Genomic DNA, 21,429 nt, shown 5'->3' with positions numbered 1-21,429 from the left:
GGTCCGAGAGTCATTTAGGTGCCTTTTGGCAAACTCCAAGCGAGCTGTCATTTGCCTTTTACTGAGGATTGGCTTCTGTCTGGCCACTTCCATAAAGGCATGATTGGTAGAGTGCTGCAGAGATGGTTGACCTTCTGGAAGGTTCTCTCATCTCTACAGAGGAATTCTGGAGCTCTTTCATAGTGGCCATTGGGTTCTTGGTCAGCATTGAAGGCCCTTCTCCGACGATTGCTCAGTTTGGCCAGGTGGCCAGCTCTAGGAAGAGTCTTGGTGGTTCCAAACTTCTTCCATATAAGAATGATGGAGGCCACTGTGTTCTTTGGGACCTTCAATGCTGCAGAAATGTTTAGGTACCCTTCCCCAGATCGGTGCCTCGACACAATCCTGTCTCAGAACTCTACAGACGATTCCTTTGACCTCATGGCTTGGTTTTTGCTCTGACATGCACTGTCAACTGTGGGACCTTATTTAGACATGTGCCTTTCCAAATCATGTCCAATCAATTGAATTTACCACAGGTGGACTCCAATCAAGTTGTAGAAACATCTCAAGGATGATCAATGGAAAAAGGATGCACCTGAGCTTAATATTGAGTCTCAAAGCAAAGGGTCTGAATACTTATTTAAATAAGGTATAAAAACCTGTTTTCACTTTGTCACTATGGGGTATTGTGATGTCACTATGGGGTATTGTGACGTCACTATGGGGTATTGTGAAATCATTATGGGGTATCGTGTGCAGATTGAGGACATCTTTTAATTTAATCCATTTTAAAATAAGGCTGTAATGTAACAAAATGTGGAAAAAGTGAAAGGGTTTTGAATACTTTCCAAATGCACTGTATTGAGGAAGTTCCTGGTGGATCTCTTCACAGAACACAAGTCCTGTTAGAAACAATACTGTCATATGACAGCGTGTGCTACACCTCCGCCCGTCCACCAGCCATCAAAAGGGGGAGATGGATGGATGGCGAAGTGTGGTGTCTTACACTATGTCCCGTTTCAGCTGGTGACCCAACACTACGAGGTTTTGAAGGCATTTACACTTCCCTGGTTGTGTGGCAGGTAGCCTAACGTTTGAGAGCATTGGGCCAGTAACCAAAAGATCGCTGGTTCAAATCCCCGAGCCAGGAAGGTGGGGGAAAAAAACTGCCGTTCTGCCCTTGAGCAAGGCAGATATCCCCCAACAACAACTCCTCCTCGGGCGCTGATGATGTCGATTAAGGCAGCCTTCTGCATCTCTCTGATTGAGGGGTTAAATGTGGAAGACACATTTCGGTTGAAAGCATTCAGTTGTGCAACTGACTAGGTTTCCCTTGTCCCATCAGGATTATATGTGATCATTTTCTCAACTCAGTGCCTGTGTCCCAATAGCACTCTATTCTCTATGTAGTGTACTACATAGTGGATAGGGTGCCATTGGGAGGCAAAACAGTGTCGTAGGGGATATATTTACTGGATGATGTGCTGTGCTGTGGAGAGGCTATGTTTACTGGATGATGTGCTGTGGAGAGGCTAAGGGGTATATTTACTGGGGGTTAACACAGCAGATGCAGGTCTTCAGGATTCCCTTGTACACTAGTGTGTTCCTACTGCTGTCAGTGAGGGAGGAGAATAGTAGAGTGGAGGAGGGATGAGGGAGGAGGGAGGAGAATAGTAGATTGAAGGAGGAAGGAGAATAGTAGAGTGGAGGAGGGAGACTAATAGTAGAGTGGAGGAGGGATGAGGGAGGAGAATAGTAGAGTGGAGGAGGAAGGAGAATAGTAGAGTGGAGGAGGAAGGAGAATAGTAGAGTGGAGGAGGGAGACTAATAGTAGAGTGGAGGAGGGATGAGGGAGGAGAATAGTAGAGTGGAGGAGGAAGGAGAATAGTAGAGTGGAGGAGGGAGACTAATAGTAGAGTGGAGGAGGGATGAGGGAGGAGAATAGTAGAGTGGAGGAGGAAGGAGAATAGTAGAGTGGAGGAGGAAGGAGAATAGTAGAGTGGAGGAGGAAGGAGAATAGTAGAGTGGAGGAAGTAGAAGAATAGTAGAGTGGATGAGGGATGAGGGAGGAGGAAGGAGAATAGTAGAGTGGAGGAGGAAGGAGAATAGTAGAGTGGAGGAGGAAGGAGAATAGTAGAGTGGAGGAGGGAGACTAATAGTAGAGTGGAGGAGGAAGGAGAATAGTAGAGTGGAGGAGGAAGGAGAATAGTAGAGTGGAGGAGGAAGGAGAATAGTAGAGTGGAGGAGGGAGACTAATAGTAGAGTGGAGGAGGGATGAGGGAAGAGAATAGTAGAGTAGAGGAGGAAGGAGAATAGTAGAGTGGAGGAGGGAGACTAATAGTAGAGTGGAGGAAGTAGAAGAATAGTAGAGTGGAGGAGGGATGAGGGAGGAGAATAGTAGAGTGGAGGAAGTAGAAGAATAGTAGAGTGGAGGAGGAAGGAGAATAGTAGAGTGGAGGAAGTAGAAGAATAGTATAGTGGAGGAGGAAGGAGAATAGTAGAGTGGAGGAGGGAGGAGAATAGTAAAGTGGAGGAGGAAGGAGAATAGTAGAGTGGAGGAGGAAGGAGAATAGTAGAGTGGAGGAGGGAGGAGAATAGTAGAGTGGAGGAGGAAGGAGAATAGTAGAGTGGAGGAGGGAGGAGAATAGTAGAGTGGAGGAGGGAGGAGAATAGTAGAGTGGAGGAGGGAGGAAAATAGTAGAGTGGAGGAGGGAGGAGAATAGTAGAGTGGAGGAGAGAGGAGAATAGTAGAGTGGAGGAGGGAGGAGAATAGTAGAGTGGAGGAGGGAGGAGAATAGTAGAGTGGAGGAGGGAGGAGAATAGTAGAGTGGAGGAGGGAGGAGAATAGTAGAGTGGAGGAGGAAGGAGAATAGTAGAGTGGATGAGGGATGAGGGAGGAGGAATGAGAATAGTAGAGTGGAGGAGGGAGGAGAATAGTAAAGTGGAGGAGGGAGGAGAATAGTAGAGTGGAGGAGGAAGGAGAATAGTAAAGTGGAGGAGGGATGAGAATAGTAGAGTGGAGGAGGAAGGAGAATAGTAAAGTGGAGGAGGGAGGAGAATAGTAAAGTGGAGGAGGGAGGAGAATAGTAGAGTGGAGGAGGAAGGAGAATAGTAAAGTGGAGGAGGGAGGAGAATAGTAGAGTGGAGGAGGAAGGAGAATAGTAGAGTGGGTGAGGGATGAGGGAGGAGGAAGGAGAATAGTAGAGTGGAGGAGGGAGGAGAATAGTAGAGTGGATGAGGGATGAGGGAGGAGGAAGGAGAATAGTAGAGTGGAGGAGGGAGGAGAATAGTAAAGTGGAGGAGGGAGGAGAATAGTAAAGTGGAGGAGGGAGGAGAATAGTAGAGTGGAGGAGGAAGGAGAATAGTAGAGTGGATGAGGGATGAGGGAGGAGGAAGGAGAATAGTAGAGTGGAGGAGGGAGGAGAATAGTAGATTGGATGAGGGATGAGGGAGGAGGAAGGAGAATAGTAGAGTGGAGGAGGGAGGAGAATAGTAAAGTGGAGGAGGAAGGAGAATAGTAAAGTGGAGGAGGGAGGAGAATAGTAGAGTGGAGGAGGAAGGAAAATAGTAAAGTGGAGGAGGAAGGAGAATAGTAGAGTGGAGGAGGAAGGAGAATAGTAGAGTGGATGAGGGATGAGGGAGGAGGAAGGAGAATAGTAGAGTGGAGGAGGGAGGAGAATAGTAAAGTGGAGGAGGGAGACTAATAGTAGAGTGGAGGAGGGAGACTAATAGTAGAGTGGAGGAGGGAGACTAATAGTAAAGTGGAGGAGGGAGACTAATAGTAGAGTGGAGGAAGGAGAATAGTAAAGTGGAGGAGGAAGGAGAATAGTAGAGTGGAGGAGGAAGGAGAATAGTAGAGTGGAGGAGGGAGGAGAATAGTAGAGTGGAGGAGGGATGAGGGAGGAGAATAGTAGAGTGGAGGAGGAAGGAGAATAGTAGAGTGGAAGAGGAAGGAGAATAGTAGAGTGGAGGAGGGAGGAGAATAGTAGAGTGGAGGAGGAAGGAGAATAGTAGAGTGGAGGAGGAAGGAGAATAGTAGAGTGGAGGAGGAAGGAGAATAGTAGAGTGGAGGAGGAAGGAGAATAGTAGAGTGGAGGAGGGAGGAGAATAGTAGAGTGGAGGAGGAAGGAGAATAGTAGAGTGGAGGAGGAAGGAGAATAGTAAAGTGGAGGAGGAAGGAGAATAGTAGAGTGGAGGAGGGAGGAGAATAGTAGAGTGGAGGAGGGATGAGGGAGGAGGAAGGAGAATAGTAGAGTGGAGGAGGGATGAGGGAGGAGGGAGGAGAATAGAAAAGTGGAGGAGGGAGGAGAATAGTAGAGTGGATGAGGGATGAGGGAGGAGGGAGGAGAATAGTAAAGTGGAGGAGGGAGGAGAATAGTAGAGTGGAGGAGGGATGATCTGAACAACAAATACAGTAACTGTCTCTTCATAGGGTCAACGGTTTCAGTTTGAACTCGAAGAGCGCCTCCCTAAAAAGCGATTATGAAGAACTTTTGACAGTGTTTTTTGATTTGTTTTAAGATTTTAACACTAACTCACCGAAGGTACTGTAAGTAGTGGTGGAAATACTGCATGTGTCCTCTGATTCATTTGGCCCTCGAGTCCATCAACACTTCCAGCTTTGACGTCCATGTTTATTTATCCTTCCTTGACAAACATAGGAAACATTTAAGACATTCAACAACATGAACTGTCATGCATACATAAAGCAGAACACTGAGGTAGAACAACAGATTAACAACAAAGGAACGATTCAAAACCAACATCATTCTAATAAAGTGGAGAACAAATATCATACATTGTTACCATCAGCGGTGGAAATGGAAAATAAATCCCTCTGGTTCCCCACCAAGTTGTTCATGACCAGGTGACCCCAAGCCCAGTGAGAGTTGACCAGGATAACCAGGTGACACCAAGCCCAGTGAGAGTTGACCAGGATAACCAGGTGACCCCAAGCCCAGTGAGAGTTGACCAGGATAACCAGGTGACACCAAGCCCAGTGAGAGTTGACCAGGATAACCAGGTGACCCCAAGCCCAGTGAGAGTTGACCAGGATAACCAGGTGACACCAAGCCCAGTGAGAGTTGACCAGGATAACCAGGTGACCCCAAGCCCAGTGAGAGTAGACCAGGATAACCAGGTGACACCAAGCCCAGTGAGAATTGACCAGGATAACTAGGTGACACCAAGCCCAGTGAGAGTTGACCAGGATAACCAGGTGACCCCAAGCCCAGTGAGAGTTGACCAGGATAACCAGGTGACACCAAGCCCAGTGAGAATTGACCAGGATAACCAGGTGACACCAAGCCCAGTGAGAGTTGACCAGGATGACCAGGTGACCCCAAGCCCAGTGAGAGTTGACCAGGATAACCAGGTGACACCAAGCCCAGTGAGAGCTGACCAGGATAAGCAGAATAGGTCTGACCAGGTCTCTTTTGGGGGACCTTCTTCCTTATAAGGTGAAGCAGGCGGCCCAGGATTTGTCTGCCTGTGTCTGTTTCTGACAGCTGCCTGGCCTGCCTTGGTCAACCCCCCAGCACTGTGCATGCCTTGGTGTGTGTGTGTGTGTGTGTGTGTGTGTGTGTGTGTGTGTGTGTCTCAACCCCCATCAGCAATGGGTAGTCATCCCAGTAGGCAGCTGTTCCAATGACCACAAATGTTTTATAAAATGCACTTCAACTTTGTAGACGTGATTTTTGTTTACCATTCAAAATGACGTCTTTATCCATCACAGGCTTGTGCAGCCTAGCAGTGTGATAAAAAAAAAGGTACATTTAAGTGAAAAATCAAGCTAGAGGTATACAGTCTCTCGCTTGGAGTGGTGGTTGGCCATTGGTATATGATGGCCCATTGGTATATGATGGCCCATTGGTATATGATGGCCCATTGGTATATGATTGCCCATTGGTATGTGATGGCCCATTGGTACGTGATGGCCCATTGGTATGTGTTGGCCCATTGGTATGTGATGGCCCATTGGTATGTGATGGCCCATTGGTATGTGATGGCCCATTGGTATATGATGGCCCATTGGTACATGATGGCCCATTGGTACATTCATTGCAAAGGACTTTCGTTGTATTTTAAGGCCACCAGCAGATGTTCAGTTCACGGCAACATTTTGACTTCACACCTGTTGTTTGGTTACTGGGACTGAGAGACTGAGAGCAACTGTGGGGAAGGAACCATGACTTTAGACAAACTGCTTATCTGTTTTACTGTTTTCAAAGAAATGTTATTTGTATCATAAAAACTGTTAGTGGACATAAAAACAACAACAAACATACTACTGAACTGAATGACTCTGAGGGAGGAACAAAATGGAGATCCTTGACAGCAGGCTAATTGTATTCTCAGTTGTCCCCTGTCCTTAACGCTATGTGATGGGATGTGTGTGCCCACGTGCCGTCTCTAACAGCTGCTGGCAGTACAGCAGTAGACAGAATGCACCGTGAGAGGCATATCAATCAAGAACAGCAATAGAAATATTACTCAAATCGATGTGTGTTTCTCACTGTAAATCACTGACAGACAGTAGCTGTCGGCAGAGGAGTGGTAGTAAGGCATGGCACCATCAATTCTCTCTGTTTCCTGAGGCCCCTGACAGACTCTAGAGGTGAGATTATATTGACTACTTAAGAGCTCTATACTCTCTGAGACAGAATTTAGATGCAGTTGGACATCTTGTTGAGCCGTGGTGGGAAAAGTACTAAATTGTCATACTTGAGTAAAAAGTAAAGATACCTTAATAGAAAATGACTCAAGTAAAAGTGAAAGTCACCCAGTAAAATACTACTTGAGTAAAAGTCTAAAAGTATTTGATTTTAAATATACTCATGTATCAAAAGTAAATGGAATTGCAAAAATATACTTAAGTATCGAAAGTAAATAATTTTTAAAATTCCTTATATTAAGCAAACCAGACGGCACGATTTTCTTGTTTTTGTCATTTATGGATCACCAGGGGCACACAGTAGGGATGACCAGGAATGTTCTCTCGATAAGTATGTGAATTGGACCATTTTCCTGTCAAAATGTAATGAGTCCTTTTGGATGTCAGGGGAAAATTTATGGAGTAAAAAGTACATTATTTTCTTTAGGAATGTAGTGAAGTAAAAGTAAAAGTTGTCACAAAAATATAAATAGTAAAGTAAAGTAGATACCCCCCCCCCCAAAAAAAACCTACTTATGTAGTACTTTAAAGTATTTTTACTTAAAGTACTTTCCACCCCGTTGTTGAGTACGCTCTAAAAGAATGTCCACGCGAGGTTGGAGCATGAGTAAGTCATGCAATTTGAAAAAGGTGAAAATAAGAATGAATTATAGTGTTTTATCTGCATTATTACCTTACTTATTTTAATTATAACTGAATTCTCAATTTAAATAGCTAAACAGTTTGCCATCTACTGCCATTCTGTGAATGTGTGTTACAATCTACTGCCATTCTGTGAATGTGTGTTACAATTTACTGCCAGGTGACGTGTGTGTGTGTGTAACTGTGTTTTACAGTGTAACTGTGTTTTACAGTGTGTTGTCATTGACCGGCATTCCGATGTGTGGTTGTGTTTTACAGTGTGCTGAGAGAGGGACCTGTAGTAGGGAGTGGGGCAGTTTGAAGGCAGATGAGGTCGTGCCAACAGTTTGTCACATAGTGTCAGCTCTATAAATATGTGAAGTGCTTTGGAAGTTTCCATGTCAGCACTAACCCTGTTGTTGTCCTGTGCTGCTACAGGTGTGTGGTGGTTGGGGGAGTGTGTGTGTGTGTGTGTGGCTACATTGCACATACTGTATAATGTCCTACAATTCACCTGTATTGTGAATTACATTCATATCAACACTAAACAGAGTAGTTTACAAGATGAGTTTTGGAGGAAGACCCTGAATGGTTGGTCAAATTTACCATCACACAGCTGAGGAAGATATACTGCACTAAGCCTAAATCACCAAACAAAATCAACCCCGTGCAGGGTGGAAGACAACTGATGAAGGCATTTTTGACAGGACACAACAGCGAGCTAATAGCTAGCCTAGAAGTCATGGGGAGAGTTTAAATATATGACTGACAAAAATAGCATTTATTTCATTATATTTTTACACTAACTGGAGAACAGAGCCATCTTCTGCCCAAAACTCCCCCAAATAGCCTGTGTAAAAAATTAAATAAAAAATTCTGCATTGCATTTTATATAATATGAAATATGCATTGAACCCATACAATGTCTTTTTTTTCATGTCTATTTTACAATTTATCTGAGCAAGATGCAGTGCTCCTTTTTGCAAATTAACTTATTTCATTGGCTGAGGCGATGTTAGCAACCTCAAAGCGTTTCCACAGCAACAGGAGACATGGTGGACGAAAAGAAAGAAAGTTATCCAACTGTTGATACGCATTCATCTAAATGTTTTTTTCTTATTTTCGTGACAGCGTGTATATTCTGTCAAATGAGGATGGTCCCCCTGCGGCTGAGCCTACACTGCAAGATGGGACTTTCCAAATTGTTGGAACTATCTCTAACAACGAGGGGAGAATCCCCCGTTCTGCATTAGAATGTTATTTAGTGAGTATTTATACAAAGGGTGGGTCTAATTCTGAATGCCGATTGGTTAAAACCACATTCCAGACAGTGTCTATTCAAGCAATAAGGCCAGAGGGGGTGTGGTATATGACCAATATACCACAGCTAAGGGCTGTTCTTAGTGACTGGATAAAGCCCTTAGCCGTGGTATATTTGTCATATACCACAAACCCCCGAGGTGCCTTATTGCTATTATAAACTGGTTACAGACGTAATTAGAGCAGTAAAAATAAATGTTTGGTCATACCCGTGATATATGGTCTGATATACCACGGCTGTCAGCCAATCAGCCTTCAGGTCTCGAACCACCCAGTTTATAATCCACAAGTTACCACCAGCTAAATCTATGATGTTAAAATGCCTATTTACTCTGTTCCATTTGACTGCGCAATCCACTGTCTCGTCATCCAAGTCAAAACAAACGTTGTCTCGACCCTAACAACACCTGTGCCAATATATCCTCCAAACACCGGCTTCTCAGGCATAATTACTTAAATAACCCACTATACAATATTAGTTTAACCACACGTCATCATTCAGCAGTATGCAATGACATGCAAATTTCAGTTTGTAGACAATTTCCTGAAAACAAATTAATCTAGGCCTATCATTGACATGTCTTCCCAGTCACAGACCTGAGACCAGCTGCTGCCAAGCCTGTTGGAATGTGTCAGAAACAGCAGAACTGATAGTTGAGGCAACAAGGGCCATTTCAGGCTAGGTTAAAAAATATATACAGGTTAATATGCAGTTAATTTGCATACTGTATACTGCAGGGTTTCCTCAAGCGTGGTGCACATTTTTTTCCCCTAGCACTACACACAGCTGATTCAACTAACCATCAAGCTTTGATGATTTGAATCAGCTGTGTGGTGTTAGGGGAAAAACCAGAACGTGCACCGAGTTTAGGAAACGCTGGCCTATATCCACAGTAAGACAACGCCTCCTCCTCTTCCTTTCTTCTACAGCGTTTCACTCAGATACTGAGTTTTGTGTCTCTAAAAATATCCATCTTGATATCATCAGTCATGACCAGGGCGATGAGCAAGCCAGCCGATCCTGTAAGTTTTGTATTCAATTCTATGTAATTTATTTATTTACAACATTTCAAAACGCTTTCCTATATTTCTTCACATACCTTTGCTTTCTGAACCTCAGAATGATCCAGAGATTCCTCTGATAGTGGACATCATCCTAACTTCAAGGAGTACACCAACACAGAGAATGGTGCTCAAACTGGGCAAAACTGTTATTATAAACTGGGTGGTTCGAGCCCTGAATGCCGATTGGCTGAAAGCCATGGTATATTAGACCATATACCATCGATATGACAAAACATTTATTTTGATTGCTAAATACATCAGAAACAAGTTTATAATAGCAATAAGGCACCTCCGGGGTTTGTGGTATATTTGCGGCGTGCCTGTATCCAGGCACGCCGCAAAGAACTGTCCTTAGCCTTGGTATATTGGCCATATACCACACCCCCACGGGCCTTATTGCTTAAGTATAATGGGCTGGGCAAACGTCAACAACAGTTGCAAAAACAACTTTGTATTTATCATTCAGGAAAAGTCCACGCTGTCCAGTTATGTGGTGGCGGGTGTCCAATATAGAATGGAAGAACCTTCTGGACTTCTTCAAGGTACAATATACATTATTAGACTATCGAGGCTTCGATGGTCGTTTTCTCACTTTTTCTGTCTCGACTCATCCGGGTGTATTGGCTTGGAGTTTACAGGAGTCCCTGTTTTTGGGCATAAATATTATCCGTATCATTTGTCGGCGACCTTGCAGAGTTTGTATTTTTCTATGGGTCCATTAATGTTCATTTCCTGCTTATTCAAGGAAATCTGCCAGAGATGGGGTGAAGAAAATACTTGCACATCCTACAATTACTGTTTACCTCAGTCTATCTACAAGAGTTATCTAGAATGTTATCGACCACAAGCCAGAAGACACATTATTCCATCGCTGTGGATGATTCCAAGTACACTGGAGGATATTGTCCCATGTGGCTCAGCTGGTAGAGCACGGCGCCTGCCTTCGCCAAGATGTGGGTTTGATTCCCATTGGGGACCAGTATGAAAAAAGTCAATGTATGCATTCACAACTGTAAGTCGCTCTGGCTAAGAGTGTCTGCTAAATGACTGAAATGTTAAAATAATATATTTATAAAAAACATAAGCTAAGCCAGACATATCTATGATCATTAAGTGTATTTGTAAAATTGTTGCATTTCTTTATTTTAAATAGATGTGTATGTAGATTTAATTGGTTGGTGTTTTCTGTATAGATAATAAGGGGTGGGAGCCTAGCAGTTAAAAGCATTGGGCCGGTAACCGAAAAGTCGCTGATTCGATTCCCTGAGCCAACTACATGAAAAATATGTATGTGCCCTTGAGCAAGGCACTTAACCCTAATTGCTCCTGTAAGTCTCTCTGGATAAGAGCGTCTGCTAAATTACTCAAATTTTGTGCTCGGTCCAGGGCAGCTCAAGAAAGTTCTCCAAGGAGGACATCTCACTAAGGCTCTGACAGGATGTCTAATTTGATCCCGGTCTCAGGTTTAGGAAATCTAATTCAGAATTGACAATGGTCAGTTGGAGCATATCTTCACCAGATCAGTTTGTTTGACAGTCTTGACAACTCCTATGGTCGACGATGGGAGGACATTGGCAACACAGCAGTAGATCTGGGACTGGTCTAAATTTGAGCATCAGTTTGACCCATTTAAAAAATAAAAATAATGCACAGATGTGGATTACTGGAGTGTCAATTTGTGGATATAACCAGTCTGACGGATACCTTCAATCTCCACTGGGTGTCCGAGGCTGGACTTGTTGATAAAGGAAGAAATCAACCGGGTGGTGGAGGAATACAAACTGTCAACTTCTAGTGAGTGGTTCAGCTGCAGTATTAACAAAAAGCTGTCCAGCATCGGTTTATAATATATGTATTGTAGGAGTACAGGGTTGTAGCAAGTACACAGCAATGAGTGTACCATGGTATTATTGCCTTATACCCATATTCAAGCCAGACATAGAATATTGATATATTGTGCTGTTTGTTTTCCAATCAGTCTGTCTGCTGGGCCCTCCAGCGGCAGGGAAGAGTACTGTGGCAGAGATACTGTGTAAACATTTAAGATGAAGTTCAGAGGTTATCTACGAGGTGACACCTCTGGTCAGTAAAAGACAGCGCTACTCAAATTGTATCTGTCGTTCCCAAAAAGCGTGCCTCTTATTTTCTGAAAACAATTCTGAACTATACATTTAAAATACCTGTGTGTCAAAACCATGAAAATCCAATATGCAGAAATGTGTTTTGCACATTTTTGAAAGGTAGACTCAGCGGAATTACGTGAACGTTAGGGGCAAGGAAGATAATACAATGAGCGAGATGTGAGACTTCTCTCCCACACAGTATCTGCACAAGTACACTGGTTCATAACGTGTGGAAACAAAAACAGCGTAGAAGTTTAGCCTCGCGCTTCAACGCTATTAGTTGTTGCGGACATTGACTCACTATGCGGTTTACTTTGCATCTACGTCATATCGCTCTTAAGACTCGCTCTTCGAGTCTTAAATACAAAAACGTACAAAGATAACTGTATCAAATATTATATTTCAGGGAGGCTATGCAAAGGGGTTGAGCGGGAGAGTGAAGAGTCAAAAGCAGTTCCCAAGTTCATGGAAAACGTCAGTGGCGACCTGGGCGATGACCAATCATATCGAGTGGTTCGCATGACGAGTTTGACGCTGCGCGACCCAACGCTGGTGATTTTCTCCTGCAAAGAGGGAAAATAAAAATACTAGGATGGAATGTAAGTAATTACATGAGTCATGCAAAAAAAATCTTAGTTAACGTAGATTAACTTTGACATATGCGTAATCGTTTATTTACGAAAATCGCTCAATAGCAAACTAGCTGACATTAACCAGCTAGGTAGCTTTATGGATTGTAGTTCTGGTTGTTTAATGGTGTTAGGGACTCCTGAGAAAACCAGCAAACTTGGCTTTCGTCTTGTGAAACAGTGGATGCAAAGAATCTAGGAAAGCATTTACTGCAAATTGAATGTACAATATTGTAAGCTTGCCTTGACATTTCCCATGCAATGCAGCTGAAGTAACGTATCTAGGTATTTTCTTGCTTGTAGAGTATAAAAATACCTGTATGCCCATGGATGTGTAGCTAGTAATGAAACGTTATCCGATCTGTGTATGGACCCTAAAATGTTTGGTATAAATATTAGTTCAGAATATAGCTATGACCCTCAGCTATCATAGCCTGTTGTATCGACTTCAAAACAGTCTGAATGAACCCTATGGGTCGAGTAGAATATAATAAACGTTTTGCCAAGGATGCAAGTCCTATATACATGTAGTTATTGCCAAGCATGAGATCCTCACATTGTAGCCTGTACATTGAATATATTCACTGATCATGTACTCTAAATTGGCAAATAAAGGTGCGATTCAAGTATGAATATCTGAGACATTTCAGTCATATCCAATACCAGGAGTATCAAACTCCATTATTTGAATGATGCTGTGTATGTATGACAATTATTAACTTCCAGTGTTTTTCCAATCCAGGTCCCTCAATGGTTACACATTGTAACTATGCAATAGACTAGAAACTTTAGTTAAAGGCGGATTTATAATTCATATATACAAAAACATATTAGTTTTATTTAAAAACAGTACACTACACTTCCTTTGCATCATGTAACTACTATAAAACCAGTTCATCTCAATAGCAAACACTTCTTCTGCATTGGTCTGATAAACACAGGATAGGCATAGTATGTCATCAAACGAGACTTCATTTCAACCAGTTGAGAACGTGAAACGCTTTACTGAAAGTTCATTATCCAAGTGTTATAAATACATGCATTATACATGTAATATATTCTAAATAAAATGTTCAACCTGTACTTCAATGCACATCTGGTGGCCATTATAAAAACAGATGAAAAGGAAGTTGGGGAGAGGTATGAGAGAGACAAAGTAGTAAGAACAGAGGAACAGGGAAGACAGCATATGATTCATGAATTACAGGGTTACCCTAATATTCTCTGTTTACCACAGATACATAAGTGTCTCTGGCCATGTCTCCGAACAGCCTCGAGCACCCAGTTTATCCTCTCACATCAGAACATACCTGGAGACGAGAGACAGAATAATACATTTTTAAAAAAGGCACAATCGTCCCCTAACACTCAGTCATCCTAATCATCAGTAGGTGAAATGCAAAACTATCCTTGTAGTAGTCCCAACGTTAATAATACATCTCTATTTCAAATGTAAAGCATTTAATAATACTTCCTGTTGACCTCTGACCTCTCAGCATGCTGTGCCCTCCGTCAGCCAGTTCAGATGTGGGAGGAGTTCACCGACACAGCTGATATAACCTAGATGATTTAGGGAGAAGGGGATGAAGTAAAGGACAGAGACTGTTTTGAGTAAAGAGAGAGCGTTCAACAGGAATGTGTGTGTGGTCTCACCTGGTGTCCACACGAAGTGGCTGCAGAGTACTTTATACTGAAAAACAGACATGACAAACTATATAGCGTCTACTACGCAAAATAATGAAGTGTCTTACTATTCTCCATGGTTGGTTCCCTTTGTCTATTCTTTGAAGGTGGAGGGAGCCACAGTTACACCTGAGCCTGCACAACACATCAGATTGATACACAAGTGTGTAGGTGTGGGTTATAGGGTGTGTAATTGTTCTCAATATGGGCGACTCTTAAAAGAGCCTGTTTTGTTTTTGTACAGACAGCACCTTCACCTAAAGTAGAAATCAAAAGGAAAGAAACCTGGAATTGAATAACTGCAGTTGACATAGCTAAGTAAATGGAAGAATACTCTTATTGCAATGTGGATGGCTCTTAATTAAGAGCATTTGGTTGTGCATAGTGTAGTCTATGGTGTTGCCACCTCTTTGAAGAAGGTGGTGAAGATCTCCCGCACATGGATTGCCTCCTGTGCTGAGTTGTTTGCCCCCATCCTTGAAACATCCTGTAGACCTCTCCTCTGGCACACAGCGGCAAGCTGTAGATCCCCCCCTCCTGGTCCTCGTGTCCATTAAGTTATGCAGGACACAGGTAGCCTTGACACGCCTGAAGGCCCTCAGGAGGCAGTCCCAGATGGCCCTGGTCACCAAACCTTGCAGTGTAAAGTTGGCTAGATAGCTAGCTACGTTAGCAGCTCATTTGAGTTAGACTGCACTGTAGCTAAGAATATAGTTTACATTTGAAATGGATTTACTTACTTGAATAGGTTCTCGCAGCCATGTGGACGATTGGAAACAAGGCAGCAAAGTTTGTCACCAGAGCGGTTTAGAGCATATTACCATTTACCTGTGAATAAAGTAATGAAAATGGAGAATGGATTAAACTATTTACTCATTTAAATAACCAGACCTTCTTACAAACTTGCTATGCTGAATTCTTGAGATGCACAATCGAACGTGCTGCTATATGCTGCCAGCACGCCCACAAGTGAGCCACTCTGGGGTGGCTGAAAACAGAAATGTACCATGTGCTAGTGTACCATGTGCTAGTGTACACTAGTGGTAGTATGGTAGTATGTGTGTATGGAGTTGTGGCATGAGTTGTTCCTGAAAGCATGTTTGTAGATTTTATTTAGGCTTGTTGCCTCGTCTTATCGTGTTGGACTTCATATTATTCAGATTGTTCTTGGGAGTCCACCCGTGTCTGTTTTGCAGATTATTTTCTCCTTGGAGGCATCTGATGACTTCCTTAATGGAGCGGGTGCAGAACCAGGCTGAGGATGTGGCAGAGTAGACAAGTACCGCAGTCAGCTGAAGAAATATAGAATGTGGAAGATGAAATGGTTCTGAAATAGTTTGACATGCTGGAGAGTCACCCAGAACACAATTGGTAAGGCTAGAATATAATACTGATTAAGCCAAAGCATTTCAAAACCAATATTCAACCTAATTATCAGAACCAGTGTATAGTAATTGTAGTAAATTGATTGAATAGAACTTAAGGCATTGAGAGGAAATCTTTCATTGTCGGTCAGTGATGAACAATGTGGTACTATGATGGAGATCACCAGGCTGGTGGGGCATCTCCAGAACTATTACCTAACAACACTTATTTTTCTCCTTGGTTACTTTTGTTTCCACACTGGTGCACAGAACTGTGTGTTCGTCCTTGCATCAGCTCAAGCGACACGTAGCCTTCACTGATCCTGATGAATCCCGAAACGAGGACATATATTTTGTCTGTGTACAGTAGTTCTCAGTTGGAGATTTTGGCAGCTGTATTTAGTCTACAATAGTCATCATTGCTCTTGCCTGCTAGCCAAACTAAAGAAAAATATGTTTGCTAGTGTAACCGATGTGAAATGGTTAGCGGGGTGCGCGCTAATTGCGTTTATCAGTGACGTCACTCGTTCTGAGACCTTGCTCGGCAAGGACCGCGGCTTTTGTGGAGTGATGAGTCACGATGCCTCGAGGGTGGCTGTTTCGAGGCCAGGTAGGGGCGAGGAGAGGGACGGAAGCTATGCTGTTACACTAGCTAACGTAGCTCTCAAAATCTACTAAGGACCCCACAGCTAAATAAACACTGTTCTGGCATCCGGAAGAAAAAAATATATATATATATATTTAGCATGTTTCAAACGCTTCTTAACTTGTATTATTTGGGGATTCCTTCGGTCTGGTAAATGCATTGCTTTCTGCAAGCATGGACAACTGAACATGTGGAACAATTGTAACCGAGATGTAACATGGCAACCTCAATGTTGCTCGTTAAAATTACACAAAATGCGCTGATTTCAAAATCAACCGCATTGTGCAACTTTTACAAATTTGAAGCCATAGTGTTCTAATTGGTGAAACGTTTTCCTTCATGGGTCACAAGACGCCTTTTCTGAAGCCTTTGGTGGGTGGCCCTTATATAGGCTCATCTCCACATTGCTTACTTCTATCCAGTCCTCTCAGATCTGTGAACTCTTAAAAACACTCTCTGTATACCATCGAAGAGTGGGCCACCAGCAACAAACCATGGAGCTGTAGTTGTTTAGCCGAGACTCTGTTGATCACGACTTGCAATACACCTTGTTTATTTTTCCCATGAGAGATAAACATGCATTCCTCTAGTTTGACTCTCGAGTTTTTGTAAAGATCATATTCATAAAAATGTAACTACAACTAAATGGTACATTTTATGAAGAAAATGTGCACTTGCCTCAGCTACACCTACCCTAGCACGTGACATAATCCAATTACAGATTTTTTCAATGATTTCTAATTGTTTACTCCATGTGTAACTCTGTTGTCTGGTCACACTGCTACGCTTTATCTTGGCCAGGTCGCAGTTGCAAATGAGAACTTGTTCTCAACTAGCCTACCTGGTTAAATAAAGGTGAAATAAAAATAAATGTAAAAAATCTTTATGATAGCCACATTAGCATTTACATTTGTTGGGGGTAAATACATTTATAAGTGACCTTTTCCGAGATTTACACATTTATCAAAACATCAGGATAAGCCTAAAAAGTGTGAAAACAGCTGGGCTATAGAGCCCGACAGTGAAGGTGTCATAATACCCATAAAACCTTGTGGTCAAACAGGATATCGTGGCAAAATTACAAACTCAGCGCTGCGTATACACATGTGCTTCAAACCTGTACATTTCCACTGTCTGTCTCCCATATGAGAAGACAGAGTTTTCCTCTTGTTTCTTGGTAGTTTGGTCACGCAGCCAAAAAACAAAAGAGCCTCAGAGTGACCACACTTTTTTGGTCCATTCTGTCCTTTCCGTATCTTTCAAGGGCACAGTTGTGTGGAGATACGAAGAGAACAGAGGCTAGTTTGAGCAGCAGCGATATTTCTATCAGCAGAAAGGAGTAACAACACTTATCACTTATTTGTACACCATGTTCCCACCATGGTCTCTCACACACACAGGGTAGGCTAGTGGTTAGTGTTGGGCTAGTAACTGGAAGGTTGCAAGTTCGAATCCCCGAGCTGACAAGGTACAAATCTGCCGTTCTGCCCCTGAACAGGCAGTTAACCCACTGTTCCTAGGCCGTCATAGAAAATAAGAATTTGTTCTTAACTGACTTGCCTAGTTAAATAAAGGTAAAATAGAATTTTCCACGCAGTGTTGTTGAGTGGATCGTTAACTAGCTTAAAAATGTGCAAATCTTATAATAAAGATAGATTGTTTGAAGAAATGATAAAGTCTCTCGCTTGGTTAGAATTTCACAGACAAGAGAAATGGTTCCAATAATTTTTCCCCCCTATAAAGGGATTTTTAGAAACACTTAAAGGGTTGTGTTTCATGTAGTTTTACCCCGGCGTGAGGTTTTGATTACCATGTAAATCTCTCTAGGACAAGGTGACCTATCAATATATTCAGCTCTTTACGCCCCCGAGATTTTAAAATGCTAATTGGAATCAAAGTAGATATCATGCAAAACTACAAATCCCTGGAATCATCCTGCACGTCATCTCTAGCTGACACCTTTCCCCAACAGGTACATTTAAAGATCCAGCAGCCAATTCATTCGTTATTACATTTAGCTAAATGTATAGTTAATCCAGAGACGCTTACCTTTGCCTCGATTCAACAGCCTCGTCTAGATAATCATAGCCACATTAGCAGCGAATTACAATTTAATTTGTTGGGGGTAGAGAGATTTACAGTTATTGAAAACATCAGGGTAAGCCTACACAAAACACAGGCCCTTAATTGAAATGTTTCTATAATCCCCTATGGGAAAAACGAATGATGGAAAAAAAACCAAGTGGAACCATTTCCCTGTTTGACTGCTAGGATTATGGGTATTATGACTCATACTGTGGTACTCTATTCCAGGTAACAGTGACGCTGAGATTTAGATTTTTCACTTTAAAATGTTAAACTAAAACCAACGATTGCGAAAGTTAAACAAACCATAACTATGCACAAGGACTACTTTGAACAAAAATCACATTTACTTGAGCAGTGCAAATACAAAGTTTAGTAACAGAATGATGGCACAAACCATCATTCTGTTACCAAACTTTACATCTGCACTCTTCAAGTGAATGTGTTTTTGTAAAATGGTTAAGTAATCCTTGAATTCCCACCTACTAGATATTTAAATACATCTATTGTTTTGAACAAAAATGAAGGCTATGCAGCAGATGAGTTATACTGTATATATTAGACTCAACCCCCTGAAGGTAAAACAGAGTACTACTGTGCAATTACTAAATAGACACCCTCCTAGGGCAAGGATGAATGATAACTCTACACAGAGTACTTACTACACAAAACTCACAATTAGCTCATTCATCGCCCCTCTCCCCCGAAACTATTCCCCAGGTCGTTGCTGTAAAGGAGAATGTGTTCCGTCAATTTACCTGGTAAAATAAAAATGCCAAAATGTCCATCTATTTTAAAAGACTACAGTTCCCATGTGATAAAAGTGTGCTCTACGGTATGACGTTAACACAACCCACTCACGGTGCGATTTTTACCGCACAGCTTGAACACGCGCCATGTTTAGAGGAAACAAAAGGTGTAAATCCCATTGCTCGGTTTCTGGTTAAATAACATAGCTATCTTTTTTATAATAAGAAACGAGTATGAGAAGGGAATTTTGGGAAGGCTGATTGGACTTGCTGGAGGTTGTTTCAATGGCTCTGTAAGTATCTCGTTACTTTGGACAGATATGTGTTTGGAAAGGGGATTGGGCCTACCGATGCTGGCGAGCCAGTTTGGCAAGTATTTATTTTTGGTAGCGGGAAATAGTATAGAAACAATTGAGTATTAGCTAGTTACAGTAGTTATCGTTAGTACGGGTCTGACTTTCAACCCAATGCATTCAAGCGTTCTTGGCAAGTGAATTTGCAAACGACTAGTTAGCTAAGTCCTGGAAATGCTGCCATAATAAAACACGTTAACCAACGTTAGCTTTGTGCTATGTTTGCGCCATCTAGCACGTAGCTGACGTTAGTAGGTAAATTGTGATTCGGTAACCAATTGACGTTAGTTAGCTACGTGTTTTCTAGTGACAAAGTGAAGTGTAAAGTTTATTTGTAAATTTGTCATTTGCAAACTTTTAGTTAAAAGGTTAAATGCAAACAAAGACAACGTTACGCTACTGTTACTACTCTACTTCGTTTGTATTGTCTCTTTTTCGCAATTATGTTAAATGTATTTGTCAGATACAGCTAAAATATCATGTTATCATTGCCAGTTTGAGAAAGTTGGCTGTTCAGGGTTAGTCTTGTCCACTGCCATTTAGGCGTAACTCTTACATGCTGGTTTTGTCCTCCCACACCGGACACGCAGGTTGAAATATCAAAACCAACTAAATTAATTTGGGGACAGGTCGAAAAGCATTAGACATTTAGAAATGTAGATAGCTAGTTTGCTGTTGCTTGCAAATTTGTCATGGGAAATAAACAATGGGTTGTCATTTTACCTGAAATGCACAAAGTCTTCTACCCCGAAAATTAATCCACAGGTTAACGTTTGTTTTCTAGTAATCTCTCCTCCTTCAGGCTTCTTCGTACTTTATACGGCAGTAGGCCACCAACTTTAAGGTGCATTACCACCAACAACTGGACTGGAGTGTGGATGTCAGTTCGACTTTCAATCACCCACGTGGGTATATGCTCCTCATAACCAATGAGGAGATGGGAGAGGAGGGACTTGCAGCGTGTCAAGTGTCACAAATAGAACCAAGTTCTATTTTAGCACCTGGCTATTCAGATGGGCGTGAGCAGTGTGGGTGCAATGATTGAATAACATGCATGTTTACATTTATTTTGTGACGCGAGCGGTGTGGTCAGCATGTTATGTTTTGCATTGTCATGGGTCACCAGTGCAAAAATATGTCCTCTCACATGCTGACCACACCGCTCGTGTCACAAAGTAAATGTAAACATGCATGTTATTCAATCATTGCACCCACACTGCTCACGCCCATCTGAATAGCCAGGTGCTAAAATAGAACTTGGTTCTATTTGTGACACTTGACACGCTGCAAGTCCCTCCTCTCCCATCTCCTCATTGGTTTTGAGGAGCATATACCCACGTGGGTGATTGAAAGTTGAACTGAGAGCCACACTCCAGTCCAGTTGTTGGTGGTAATGCACCTTATTAAAGTTGGTTGCCAACCTCCATATAAAGTCCTGAAGAAGAATAAGCCTGAAGGAGGAGAGATTGCTAGAAACAAACTGTTTTTAACCTTTTGTCTGTGGATTAATTGTCGGAGTAGAGGACCTTGTGCATTTCAGGTAAAATAACAACTGTTTATATCCCAGGACAAATTTAGCTAGCAGCAGCAAGCGACCTGTCCCCAAATGTAATATAGTTGGTTCAGGGTTTGTTTTGTTATTTCAACCTGCGTGTCCTGATCGTATCTGGTGTGGGTGGACAAAACCAACATGCGCGCGATGGCGGACACATGCATGCCTCGTCTGGTCAGCATGTTAGGCCTCTGTAATGTCATGTCAACATCAAACTGTAATGTCATGTCAACATCAAACTGTAACATTACAGAAGGTCACCAAGTTGATGTTGACTATGTGTCCTTGGTGGCTCTGTTCAGTCAAAACATTCTAGATAATATGAGGCATGACATCATCAGAATCCATTGAGAAACATCTGTTTTTCCCCAGAGTCCAATGTGAAGATGTATAGCTCTGTCTGTTTTTTCTCTACCACCACACCCACATAAACCACAGCAGGCAATGTATGCTAGGGAGTCAGTATAGAACTAACTTTAAAAGACACACTACACTCAACATATGTATGTGCTGTGATGCCGTCAGGCACTTTCTGTGTGGGCTGTGTTGATGTGTGGATGTTTCTTTGTACAATACCAAGAAAT

General features: G+C 42.3%; 1 protein-coding gene and 2 long non-coding RNA genes across 3 annotated transcripts in view; 2 read left to right on the top strand and 1 right to left on the bottom strand.

The window, feature by feature from the left end:
* The first annotated feature begins 9,428 nt into the window (after positions 1 to 9,428).
* On the top strand, positions 9,429 to 10,827 carry LOC118964397. Its single transcript, XR_005051445.1, has 4 exons — positions 9,429 to 9,619; positions 9,717 to 9,860; positions 10,128 to 10,203; positions 10,407 to 10,827. It is a non-coding gene; the product is annotated as an uncharacterized LOC118964397 (long non-coding RNA).
* Positions 10,828 to 13,109: 2,282 nt separating this feature from the next.
* LOC118964471 lies at positions 13,110 to 20,160 on the bottom strand. The gene is made up of 3 exons (XR_005051527.1): positions 20,017 to 20,160; positions 13,903 to 13,973; positions 13,110 to 13,723 (listed from the first exon to the last, which is right to left on the bottom strand). It is a non-coding gene; the product is annotated as an uncharacterized LOC118964471 (long non-coding RNA).
* LOC110522579 (poly(A) polymerase beta) overlaps positions 19,047 to 21,429 on the top strand; it is a 29,662-nt gene continuing 27,279 nt past the window's right edge. Inside the window, exon 1 of the mRNA XM_036976218.1 lies at positions 19,047 to 19,233. Coding sequence (XP_036832113.1) covers positions 19,226 to 19,233 — 8 coding nt within the window. The 5' untranslated portion in view covers positions 19,047 to 19,225. The remainder of the gene's footprint in view (positions 19,234 to 21,429) is intronic.

Source organism: Oncorhynchus mykiss, chromosome 4, assembly GCF_013265735.2.
Source record: "Oncorhynchus mykiss isolate Arlee chromosome 4, USDA_OmykA_1.1, whole genome shotgun sequence".
In the NCBI taxonomy this organism is placed as follows: domain Eukaryota; kingdom Metazoa; phylum Chordata; class Actinopteri; order Salmoniformes; family Salmonidae; genus Oncorhynchus; species Oncorhynchus mykiss.
The sequence above is the reverse complement of the archived record's forward strand: the minus strand, read 5'-3'. Positions and strand labels throughout refer to the sequence as shown.